Source organism: Microtus pennsylvanicus, chromosome 1 (genome assembly GCF_037038515.1).
Source record: "Microtus pennsylvanicus isolate mMicPen1 chromosome 1, mMicPen1.hap1, whole genome shotgun sequence".
Classification (NCBI taxonomy): Eukaryota; Metazoa; Chordata; class Mammalia; order Rodentia; family Cricetidae; genus Microtus; species Microtus pennsylvanicus.
This window is the reverse complement of record NC_134579.1, coordinates 148,343,473-148,356,833: the sequence shown is the minus strand read 5'-3', so window position 1 is coordinate 148,356,833 and position 13,361 is coordinate 148,343,473. Positions and strand designations below refer to the sequence as shown.

Genomic DNA, 13,361 nt, shown 5'->3' with positions numbered 1-13,361 from the left:
TCTATCTTACCACAAGTACTTCCAAAAGTTAAACATCTATACTTTGCGAATAGTGGTGATTCTGGGCAAGCCTGTCTTTTCAGTGTTGTGCATCGGAGTTGTCTTTGGCATTCTTTGCTCTGTCTCATTCCAATACCAAGATTTTACCTATATACTACAGTATTTGAATTCCAAACTCTGTGGATATCAGAAAATTTTAGCCAGTGTGGAATAAGAAAAACAACAGAAGTCATGGTAGATGAATGACAGCCTTGGTATTCCTTTCAGTGTGGAAATGTCCCCTTTCACTGCAGTGACTGATCATACATGCATTGGATGTGTTCTCCTTCCATGGCATCATAAGCATCCATACAGATTCTGACCTGGGGCTGAAGGATTCCAATTGTAACTCATTCAAAAGGCAAAGAGTCTTTCCTTTGATATCTTAGTTTATTTGATGAGTGCTTGAACCTTCCTGTCATAGTGAGTACCTAGATGGAGCATTGATTAACTCAGGAATAAAGACAGTCTTCTACATTTAAAGGAAAGTGTAAAGGTGTTATAGTTTGGTTTTGCTTTTTCAGTAGGTAGTGCCCTCTACCAATATTTACTTTGGCGAATATCTACTGCTCTAAATTCACATGAGTAAACCAGAAAAGACTCTGTGAATTGTAGATGTACATATTATGTTGAATTTATTTACAAATGGCAGAAGACTAAGAGAAGATTGGGATGGGAACTTGGTCTGTATTCTATCAATCATATTTTAGATAAACGCTGATTGGCCAGTAGCAGGCAGGAATTATAGGCGGGAAAACCAGATGGAATGTAAAGGAAGATCAATGAGAACATGAGAATATACCTTTTTCATGGACAAAAATCATTAAGAAGTAACTCAATTTCATCCTGTTTGAGGAGTATATTTGGACATAACATTTTGTTAATTTTCAAAGCAGGTAGTTGAAATCAATTTAAAATATTGCCTCAATCAAGAGTCAATAAATTCAGATCAGAGAATAACGTTCTGCTATGGCTAGTGGAAGATATGCTACTGTAGTAAATATGTTATAGTATTTCTGTCCTTATATCAAAAGACAATTCCCTAAACATAGTGAAACATAATGAAAACCATTTCTGAGGAATGCATGTCTATGTGCACTTGGATTCACATAAAGCAAAAGTCACAGCAGCCTGCTTCATAACATCTCAAACTAAAAGGGCCTTACCAAGAACTGTCAATATAAATTGTCCTAATGACATACAATGGAGTTTTCTACAGAATGGAAATTAACAAAGAGTTTCACACACAACATGGATGAATCATTTTCTAATATTTTTCGGAAAGATGTTATACATATGACCTATGACCTCTTATCCCTTGCAAATTAATACTTGGAGTTTTAAAATAAAATGTGGGAAAAGCTGCTGCTCATAGAATCATTGAGGACAAAGTTTTTTCCTGCATGTATTGTGGAAAGAATAGTCATTGGCATCTGGAAGAGTCCATAACACAGAGTCAATATAATCTACTAGACATTTCTGGGCAAGCAGAGGAGAGAAAGGAATCGTGAGATAAAAACATTAGAGAAGAGAGTGTGTCAAGGAAACTAAAAGAAGAACCAAGATCCCAAGAGTGCATGGCAAAAATACCTGAGGTTTTATATGATAGAGAACCTGGGAGAAAAAAACGTGAAGCTCTTGGGGTAACCAGATTTAGGGTAGGGGGCCAGGATGAGAAGTTCTGAGTGGAAGCAGGAACTCTGTCACAGGAACTTGTAATGCTGTGAGATTATGGCAGCCATCATCCACGTTGATCTATGATTAGGCACATCAGTGAGCTGATTCCCCTGAATTCCTTTGGTACCACACGGTTTTGAGATGTGGGAACTGTCTAGGATGCTAGGTGATAGGGAAAGCCCCTCTAGGGCCAAAAGAATGCCACTTACATATACTTTCATAGCATGAATCACTGTTCCCTCTGCATGACTCTCTGCCATATCCTCTGTGCTAAAGTGACTGACAGAAAAGTTTCCATCCCGATTCCTAATTGCTTTCTTTGGCTTTCTGGTGTAATTTGCACTACATTTGTTTTCTTGGTTGGAACTCAGGTCCAAGGCAATTAAATGTTGCTTCAGACCCTAGTGGAGACACTGTCATGAGTCTAGCTGTGAGTTGAAAATATCCAATCTGTTTAGAAAGAACACTAGGAGATCAAGAGTATTTAAATGGGAGAGAATTTCTCATCACTGCTGTAGCAGTGTTTCAATTCTCATGGCCACACACACCCTCATGCTGCCATCTAGCACTGAGGTGATTGACCGGAAATGAATACATGAGAAAGCACTCCTTGGAGTGGCCATGCTGGTGCTCTCAGTGAATCTTGTTTTGTTCACAAGTGCCCCTCTCTATCTTAGTTGTTCTTAAAATCTATATCAAGAAATTCTTTCAACAGCTCTACTGAAAGGAATGCAGTTAGGAGTGGAGGAAAGAAGTAGGAAAGAGAAAGTAAGATAGGAAGAATGAAGAAAGGAAGGAAAGAAAGATGATGGCAATTTTCTCGTCTCCCAGACTTCAGTGGAAATGCTTATGAATTATGCAAACTATTTTATTATGTTATTTAATATTACTGGAAAGCATTTAATACCCAAACACCTAATCATAGAGACTCGAATTTTGACAAATTCTTGTCTCTCATCACAGAAGTCATTCCACAGAAAATGGCACGTTTTGTGTTTAAGGAGGTCCTGGATGACTTAGGATATAAAATGGTAATATATATTTATGGAGAAATGAGTAGGCTGTCCCTTAATGCCATGTGCCTATTTTGTAGCTTCCAAGCAAATAAATTAATATCTTGACTCCTGCAATATCAAATCTATTACTAACTTTTTTTTTCCTGCTGTGATAAGTGGTAGCTCTGAGTTGGATATAAATTTTGGATGTGTATGTTTTCTTATATATTAACATGTTCTTTTTATCTATTGTATAATGGAAAGATTGTGTTTTAAATCAAGTAACGTATAGCTGACTTCGGGTTTATATGGATGGAACACTAGATATTTTAATTACAACATTTCTTTATAGAAATTTCTATGCAATAACGAGCATTTTTTCCTGATAAGTACAAAGGGGAAAACTATGGGAAAGCATGTTTTTAGAGATAGAAATACACTATCCTCTACGTAGTGTAGGAAATTTGTAGGAGATCCTAAAGGAAAGACAAATGGAAGGGACAGAATAGGCAATGACAAATGAGCAGACAAGGAAGACAATAGTTTGGGTGGCTTTGTCCTCAGGCGAGACTTTCAGAAAGTGTTGAGCACTGTAGATGTGCTTGACTTGTCTCTTCAGTCTGTAGAGGACACTCACCATGGAGAGACTTGAACAGGCCAAGAGACATAGTCTCAGGCCATCAGTGAAACAGAGAAAGGACATATACACAGAGATTGTCACATTACTGGAGACAAACCCTGAAGAGTATCCATAGCTCAGACAGCTAGTCACATTTTTTTTGTCAAAAATGGGGTCTAACATTCTTGCTGGACTCAAGATATTTAAAAGCATGTGTACAAGCCAACTGAGTGAGCAAGAGAGACAGACGAACATGTTGTCTCTGTACTTAAACTTGATCCACCTGGAGTTACTCAAGCTGACTGCGATTGCTTGGAAGCTAAACTAAGAGATCAGAGGAAAGACTCTTTGCCCTTTGAATGAGCTACAAATGGAATCCTCATTCAGCCCCAGGTCAGAATCTTTATATGATGCCTTGGAAGGAGAACAGGTCCAATGCATGTATGATGAGTCACTGCAGTGAAAGGGGACATTTCCATATTGAAAGGAATACCAAGGCTGTCATTCATCTACCATGACTTCTGTCGTTTACCTCATTCCACACTGGCTAAGATTTTCTGATATCCACAGAGTTTGGTATTCAAATACTGCAGTATAACAAAGCAAAATCTTGGTATTGGAATGAGTCAGAACAAGTAGTGCTGAAGGCGACTCCGATGCACGACATAGAAAGACAGGCTTTTCAGGGATCACCACTATTGGCAAAGTGAAGATTTTTTACTTTTGTAAGTACATGTTGTAAGATAGATAAGACCTGAGAATTATAGCATGTGGAATTAAATTTACATCCAAAATGAAGTTTTTCCTCCCTTTTCTTTGCTTTCTTTGAAATTAACTTGTTTTTGCAAATGAGTGCCTTATGGCCTGATCTAGTCTAAATTCTTTAGTTGGTTTAGAATGAACTTTATCTACAATCCTGTTGCTTGTAGAACAGCAGAACTGTTTTATTACTTCCAGAATTCTTCTCAGTTTCTGTCTTTTACTTTTTTGCTGATTTTGTTGTTCTGTTTTGATAAGACATTGTCTCACTATGAATCCCTGTCTGCACTAGAACCACTGGGTAGACCAGTTGGATCTCAGACTCACAAACACTGACTATGGGGATTAAAGGGACTGGATTAAAGGCCTGTGCCTTTGTGAATGACATTCACATAGCATGGTTATTGTTCGGTTCAATTGTGTTCCCCGAAAATCACATGTTGAGAACTTACCGACAAAGACTGTGCTCTGTTATCAAAGTGTGCTTATTTCCAACACAAACACAGTACTGTAAATGTCATCATCCCAAAGAAGCTGGAAGTACAGGGACTAAAATTTCTGAAATCTGAGGTACTCTAAAACATATCCTTTCCTTGGGTTAATAAAAAATTTCAAATAATAGTGAAGGAATTCCTATAGCATGTGTCAAAATAAAGTCAGGGAATTTAATTTGGATTCAACCTGAACACCAGAAAAACAAATAAGCCAAGTAAATAAGACATCTTACCTCTACAAAGGCTGGGCTACCATAAACTAATCATACTGAAGCATTTTCTTCCAATTTTTTTTCTCTATGGCTGGGATTAAATGCATGTGACTCCCGAGTACTGGGATTAAAGATTTAGGCCAAAAACACCAAGATTTGTTTCTGCATTGATCCAGAATAGCCTGGAACTCAGGGAGATCCTTCTGCCTCTCTCCCAGATCCTGGGATTAAAGGTGTGTGTCATCTTGTCCTACCTGTTTGGATTAGAAATGGATCCTCAGGTGAGATTTATTTATCCAAAAACAAATAATATACACATGAAAAATTCAAATATGGAAAAAGGTTTAGCAAAATTGTACAAAAATAATTGAATCTTCTGTGTAAAAATATTGTTTATCTTTATTGATAATCATGACTGTTCTTTATATTCTGGGCTTTAATCAATTAAAGAATGTTGATCAGAAGTCATAGGTAAATGACAGACTTGATATTCCTTCAGTATGGAGATGTCCCCTTTCACTGCAGTTACTGACTATCCTTACTTTGGATGGGTTCTCCTTCCATGGGATCACCGAGATTTGCATAGAGATTCTGAGCTAGGGCTGAAGGAGGAGTCCATTTGTAACTCAACCAAAGGTTAAAATGTCTTCCCCTGATAAGTTAGTGTATGTGTTTTTTTTCCTGCTATGTGAATGCTGTTCACCTCAGCTATGCTGAACTTGGTCTTATTAGACTAAAATGCATTGATTGAACTTGAGTCCCTAATGCTCACCACAGTGATTATTAGGTACAAGGTCATGGCTGCCACGCCCAGATACAGGAGCTGTGATCCAAGGGAGTGTCTAACTAATTCGCATAACAGATTGAATCCTTGAAGTCAGACACTATAAAAGGACAAACAGCTTGAGCAGAAGCTCAGTTGAAGCAGAGCACAGGCCTGGAGACACATCAGCACCTAGTGCTTGCTGGAATCAGCCCTGATCTCGCCTATAAAGAGACCACTTCGGTAAACAGAAACATTTCCCTTCTTAGTGTAGTGGCTATGTGTAGGTTTGTTAATATTGTGGGTCTGGGAGTTGCTGCTTTACAATCATGGGAAGGTCTCTAAGATGTTGTGTGGCCTTTTGGAAAACCTTTCTGCTCAAGTATTTGTCCTTTAAAATTCTGAAGGTGAGGTATGTGGTCTCTCTTGTTCTATGGACAGGTCCTTGCTACTGTGCGAACTGATGGTTGTTGGTCATTCACTTTTAATGTTTTTCTAACGAAAGTGTTGCTCTGTGGCACTTGTAAAGGGAGACCCAGGTGGAACATAAAAATCGAGACTCTGCAACAATAAGTTTTACCTTTTACAAAGGGGTGAGCAGATAACCTTTGGCTACCATGCAGCTTGCTGTTTTCTCATTTAAGGTCTTCCCATTTTCAAACCAGGATTTTTCTTTGTGTTGGGTAAAGTAATATTACACTTGTATTTTTTTCCTTTGTTCTCATCTCTAGAAGAATTTGTGGCTTGGCAATGGTGGCCCAAGCCTTTAAGTCCAGCAAGAGGGTGGCTAAGGCCGGCAGATCTCTGTGAGTTCGAAGACAGCCTGGTCTACAAGAGCTAGTTCCAGGACAGGCTCCAAGCTACACAGAAATCCTATCTAGAAAAACCAAAAATAAAATAATTGGTTTAGAATTCTGAAATATTTACTTTGAAAAGTCTCTTAGTAGAGCAGTGACATTAACAAGTGTTTTACTTTTTCATTCATTGGTTTAACCAATTCACAAATTTTTAAACAGATTTTCTAGTCACAAGAAAGATACTGAGCTGCCAAAATTGAATATTTCTGAGGATTTTCAGCAGAATGGCTTCACACTTCAAAGGCTTCTTTCAGCCCCTGTCACCAGAAAATGATGGTGTAGTAGAAAACATGAAGTTTATTCAAAGCCGGGTTTCTCCTGTGCAGTGGGAAGAAGACATCTCTAACTCTGCTAGTGTTTGCCTCAACTTTTTCCCAAATGACAATGGCTCCTGTGCAAAGCAGGAGTTGCAAACACTCTGGGAGATGTTTACCTCATGGTTGAAGCCAGAAGAACAGACCAAGGAGCAGATGATTTCCCAGCTGGTCTTGGAGCAATTTCGCAAAATCGGGCATTCCAAAGACGAGTTTGCTGTAAAAGAGTTGTGGGAATTAAGTGGAAGAAACCTGGGGAATCTCATGCAGGGACTGACTGACGAGTGCTTGAAGCCTCCTGTTATGGTGAGTAGTGTGACTGAGAGTTGATAACTCAGGAATAAAGACAGTCTTCTACATTTGGGGGAAGTTGGAAGGATTTATAGTTGTTTTTTGGTCAGTTTGTAATGCCCTCAACCAACTTATTTACAATGGACTTCCTTCTTGCTTTAAATTCACATGTACAATGGGCATATTATTATTTAATCTATTTAAAAGTGGCAAGAGACTAAGAGATGGTATTAAAGCAAAGCATTTAAGGGTTTAGAAGAGATAGTCTGCCTTTTAGAGATGGCTCATTTAGCAAGGTGCTTATATTGTACTTATTATATGCACCTGAGAATGGGTGAAGATGACCTCACATTCAAGTAGCATGTAAAAACAAAAGGGTTTTTTTTTTGTAGTAAAAATCAGCATAGGAACATATTTGATTTAGTGAGCCTCTCAATCCCTCCCCTACATTAACACAATAGGGATATGTTGGACTAATTCGGATGCGGTTACAGAACTGTCCTTTTTTGTCATTGCATTGCGATGTTTTGTGCTCTTGTGCAGACATCTGATGTGCACTCCCCTTGTTCTTGCTGTCAGGGATGTTGTGGACGATTTTCCATTTGTTTTTAACAAACTGAAATTAGGTCCAGTTGTAAAATGGAGGAATTTAGGGTCTCTCAATTATGAGCATTACCTAAATTATTTCATTTCAGAAATTTGGCAGGCATTTAACACTCTGAATTTCTGAGCTAGCCTGTGATCCATGGACATGGGGAGCAGAATCAAGGACATAATTTCTTTAATGGTTTTCTAATTTTGTCTATTCTGTGTTATTTATGTCCTCTTGCTAAACAGAAGAAGCAGGATGGTACCATGTTCTCTCAAAAGCATATTCACCATGGACACATATGAGAAATGACTTAATGAATAATGGTTCAGCAATGCCAATTTTAAAAATCAAAAATCTTAAGCGAGACGTAATCTTATTTGATTTTTAAAAATTTCTGGGTTTACATAATTCTCAGTCATTGACAGAAATGACCAAGGTGGTGAAATTCTTCAGACACCCCATACATACTTTTCTAGGTGTGAGTCTTTAAATCTCTTCCTGATTAGTCATATCCAACCTTGGGGTTTTTCATTAAAGCAGCAATTTTGCTATAGTTTCCATAGCTTCGGTGGGAGGAGGGACAATCCTTGGAACAAGAGAAGCCTTTCTTGATGGGGAAAGTCACTAGTTTTCAATTTAAACCATCCTCATCTTTCCTCATTCAATGCATTGGGCAGCTGAAGATAATGTTGTGGGCAGACATTACGGAAAGCTAACATTACCTTTTCCCTGGCAACAGTGACACAACACTTGCAAATACAGAGAAAATAGGGATTTGAGGGCACAAAACTTTGAAAGCAAGAAAAAGAACATTACAAATTAAAGTTAGACAATTGAGCTAACCTATAGTCCAGTGATGCAATGCAATCAGTTGGAGGGCAGGTGTTCTATCATCCAGATTCACTGGCAGTGGTCATCTGGCTTGTTTACAGGTTCATGTCTCCATGCATGGGCAGGAAGCACTCTTTACAGAGAACATGACATTAAAAGAAGTCATCGAGCATTTTAAAGAACAGCAATTGGTAACAGTGTCAACTCTAGAGAATGAAAGGACACCCTTGCCCATATACCAGGAGAGATTATTGACAACAGGTGAGTGTCAGGGAGGTATAGAGAAAAGGGCTGTTGTGTGGGGATCACTTCTTAGGCACAGTTTCCCAGACTGTCTTATATTTAAAAATCATGCAGACAGTAAAAATGGCCTAGATTATTCATGGAACTCTAGTGAAGAAAATGGTTGTGTTACTAGTCCTGTAAATGGCATGGATTCTCTTTTCATTATCCAACAGATAATTTTCATTATCACACTGAGGGAGCTGTTTCTGATGAAATCCCTCTGGATCTCAGAACATGGCATGATGCTGCCAGGTACCAGGAAGAATCTCAGAGTGAAGATTCTTCTCGAGATGTCCTTATGGTCCAGGTACAACCAGGGATTTCCTCCAGACCAGTGCAGACTGAAGATATCCAGAATCATGCAGCAAACTGCACATATGACGGTCACCACAAGAGACTCCACAGAGACACAAACTCTAATCTTTCTGTTCATAAGAAAGTTCAAAAGAAGGAGAGGTCATTTGTATGTAAAACATGTCATAAAGGCTTCTATACTGTCTCAGTCCTGAGAGTCCATGAGATCATACACAAGGAAGAGAAGCCTTTCATATGTCCTACATGTAAAAGGCCATTCAGCCATAAAGCCACCCTAAAAGCACACAAACGGATACATACAGGAGAGAAGCCCTACACTTGCTCCAATTGTCAACGTAGTTTCCGCCAATCGTCCACATACCACCGTCATCAGAGGAATTGCCTCAAATCAAACTGATCTTTGTCCTTTATTACCAGTAACAGACCATCAAAAATCAGAGGCAATCAACAAATCAGTTAAAGGATGTCAAGAATTCTAAGACAAAAACAAACGTTTGAAGGAAACCAGTAAGACTGTTCAAGAATTCGATGCAATAAAAATAAGAACAAATTAAGGGAATTCAGGAAATGGAAATTATAAGCAGGGAAACCGCAACTACAGAGTAAAGTATTGCCAGCAGAAAGAAAGAGACAAAAGAGAATCTTACGCATTGTCAACAATAGATACTACATATTTTGTTCACCAAGACATTATATCTGTGTTTCTCAGTTCCTGTTGGGCTTGTTTGAATGACTCCTCAATAAGTGTGGTGTATCAGATATAATGCATCAGGTATTTATTTTGCTATTTTTAAAAGTAGAAAAATGACAATTCTGAAGAAGCAATAAAAATAATATTACAGTTAGAACACTACAACATGAAAGACCACAGTAGGTGTCCATAGCATTCTGAAGGTTGAGAATCACTACTCAACAGGTTGAAGCAGAGGGTTCCAAAATACCATGCTACTAATGAGCCATGCCCTAACCCTATGTAACCAAACCACCAACTATGTTAGTAATAAAATACAGGTGGTGACAATGTGCCCCAGTCAGAAACGGTTCTTCTCTTCGGGAGTCAGAAGCCAAACCTGTGTTAATCTGAACATAGTTTTCTTCCACAAGTGCATGTAATCACAAGAACATTTAAAAGGAATCACATGTAAATTTTCTTGAGGGCATATCACATGAGAACTTCATTGAAACATGTACCATCTCAGAAAATCTGTGCTGCTTTCACAGTCAGAGGGCAGAAGCAGTTCTTGGTCCTACATTATGTAAAAAATGTTGATTCCCAGAGACATGAAGTATCAAATATGTGATCAAATTACCGTGTGCATCTTATGACATGTACTTACTGTGTGCATCTTATGACACAGTAAGTATCAAATATGTGATCAAATTCCATGATCTGTCATGGAGCAATCGGTGTTTTCTGCTCCAACTTATTTGTCGAAACAGATGAGAAAATAAGGAATCAATAATAAAAGAGCACGTAATACACTTGGATGAAAGTATCACAATGCTATAGCTTGCTATGTCCTATTGATATATACTTTGAAATAAAAAGAAACTAAACCAATCTCACAGCCCTGTGGCCCATTTCTTCATTTACTCATCTTACTTTCTCCATAGATCCAGCTCATACATGCCATTTTCCTTGATATCCACTTTCTAGAAGTTTCATCAAAATGCGTTTGTTCATTGCCACATCCACTGCTGTCTCGCCTGTGTGACAAAATGCCTCTCAGCTGGTGGCCATCTCAAAATGAGGGGCTCTTGCTTTCTGGAGCTTGGACCCGGCAGCTCCCTGGCAGTCTGCTCGAGTTGTGCCTCCTGGCGAGGTTTCTTGTGTTGGCTCTGTATCTTCTTCTTCTGTTCTACTTTTCTCTTGTTAAAAAATTAATCTGTTTAAGGAACCAGGAAACATTCCCAACGGCTCTTTGAATATGGAGGTAGTGATGCATCAGTTCCCTCCCTTGATTCAGGCCATTAATGTTATGCTTAAGACTCTGGCTTGCTCTCTGGGGGAATTTATGGATACCCTAGAAGAGAAAGACCTCATGATAGTAGAATATGGGTAAATTATGAAGGAAAATGTATGGAGTGGCATGAGTTACCTTTATGGAGAGGCTAGCCAGAATGAGAAACCCTTGGTGCATTTTAGATAGGCAAGAAAGGCAGGCTATTCTTGACAATATGAAGCCAGCCATTCAATATTGGAGCAAACCCTGGGGGTGGAATCCTAAAGAATGGTATTTCGGTTACCTTGAGGGCAGATATGATTTAGGGCCATCAGAAAGCGCAGTTGGTTAATGGTGTGAGACGAATTTCAATGAAAAGCTCTGCCCACCTGGCCCTGACCGCAAGACATGCTGAGAATAATCAATTGCCTGTAATCATTTTTTTATGTAAGCTTTTGTGTCTGCCAACTTCCTTCTGTAATATCATAAAAGTGATGCTTGAATTTTAGTAAAATTGCAGCAGATTCAAACCTGGTTAGAGTTCTGACTATCTGTCATTCGCCGAATCCCGGGTTCTCCTTAGCCTTCACCCGTTCTCCCTCGGTCTTCAATCTCCAAGAGAGTCAGTCAGCAGCAGATCATGTGCAATTATATTCTTTGTATTTATTCATTTCTTCAAGAAAATATACCTCTGGCCTTTTTCTCTGAAGGAATTGTGTTACTAACATACTTTTGTAATAACATTTTCTAAGATAATTTCTCATTTTGTACAAAAGAGAAATTAATCTCAACTTAGGCACTCCAATACCCGTGTGCATGGTTCTCTGGCAGAAAAGGAAGAGGCAGGGCCTGACATGCTGGACTTTCCCTAGGGCTTAGGGAGATGGTGAGTGTCAACTCAGACCTCTGGTGAAGCTAAATCTCATTTAATTATATTAGGCGAGAACTTATATAGGGGTTGGGATGCCTGGGATGTGCCGAGGTGGAGCAAGGTCTAAAAATATTTTTCACATTAGCAGTAGCTGGGCAGAGGCAAGCCTAGACTGGGTTGTGCTCAGTCACTTTATGTGTGGAAGTTATAGCCACAGACAGGTCTCCAAACGCGAGATAGGCTCAGGAAGTTACACTGGGCCTCACCAAACACATGTTAGGTTTAGGAAGTTACACTGGGCTTCATGGGAAGTCTTCATGAAGCCCACACCCTAACTATGCATAGTCCAGTTATATATACTCCAGTGTTGGAAGAAAACACTGACTAATATAATGAATCTGTTATGCTGTGAGTCTAAGGACTTCACTCAGATCATGAAGAAATACACCCCACTTCTTTCTGTCAGCAGGAAGTACCATGGAGGGAGAAGAACCAGCCAGTGGCTCTGCAAATTAGATCCGTGCATGGAGTATTGTAGCACAGCGGTTTGGAGCTGGCATGTACCTACCTTCACGAATTCTAACTCTGTTTTCACATATATGGCTACTTCTAAAGCTGTTGAAAATTCCTGTTTTCTAGAGAGAATTGAATACTAAGGCCTGCAGTGAACAGGGTCTTACCCTTGGTAGGGCAATTAGACAGAGGGTAGAGGTGTTTGAAGCACAGCACAGAAAATACTAGTCTGAACCAAGATCAACTGTGTTGTGAGGGAGAGAAGCTTGTATCTTACCTTGGGAAAACATGACAGGCATGTTTGACAGCATGATATGTTGATTTTCATCCGGTCGAAATAAAATGGTTTCAACAATAATGAGGAGGTTTTGTCATCTCTTTTTCAATGTTTTATGCTTGATTGATTTTGTAAATGGAGTCATTTAGCCTGGTGCACAACAGAATAAATTGCTGAGAATGACCTTTGGCTTCTTCTTACCCATTGTTGGGGTTCTAGGGCTGCCTCACTATTTCAAGCATCCCTTTTGTTTGTTTGTCTGTTATTTTGAGAATATTTCTCTATTATGTCCTGGCTGTGCTGGAACTTGCTATGCAGTCCAAGCTGGAACCAGATTTCCAGAGATCCGTTTTCAATGGTCAGATCTGTCCCGGGATTAAAGGTGGTTGCTGGGATTAAATCATGTGCTGGGATTAAATTCCACTAGCCTTCCTCTAGCATTTTAATTGTTAGGATGAATTTTGTCCTCTTAATTAAAGTAACATGCCTTTAATCCCAGGACTGAGGAGTCAGAGCAAGGGTCTTTGATTTCCAGGTCAACCTGATCTACATAGGACTTTCAGTAGATCCTGGGGAACATAGGGAAATAGTTCCTCAGACAAAATAAAAAAGAAAGAAATAAACCAAATCTACAATCCTGTTAGCAACCAACCAACAAACCAACCAACCAAAACACACACACACACATGCATGCATACAAACAAACAAAATCTA

The 13,361-nt window shown here is 39.1% G+C and overlaps 1 protein-coding gene and 1 pseudogene across 1 annotated transcript; one reads left to right on the top strand and one right to left on the bottom strand.

The window, feature by feature from the left end:
• Positions 1 to 3,044: 3,044 nt before the first annotated feature.
• LOC142837338 (vomeronasal type-1 receptor 2-like) lies at positions 3,045 to 5,594 on the bottom strand (annotated as a pseudogene).
• Positions 5,595 to 6,639: 1,045 nt separating this feature from the next.
• Positions 6,640 to 9,440, top strand: LOC142837330 (zinc finger and SCAN domain-containing protein 4-like). Its single transcript, XM_075952378.1, has 3 exons — positions 6,640 to 7,035; positions 8,545 to 8,704; positions 8,902 to 9,440. Exons 1-3 carry the CDS (start codon positions 6,640 to 6,642, stop codon positions 9,438 to 9,440), a joined length of 1,095 nt encoding a protein of 364 aa, XP_075808493.1.
• Positions 9,441 to 13,361: the final 3,921 nt, after the last annotated feature.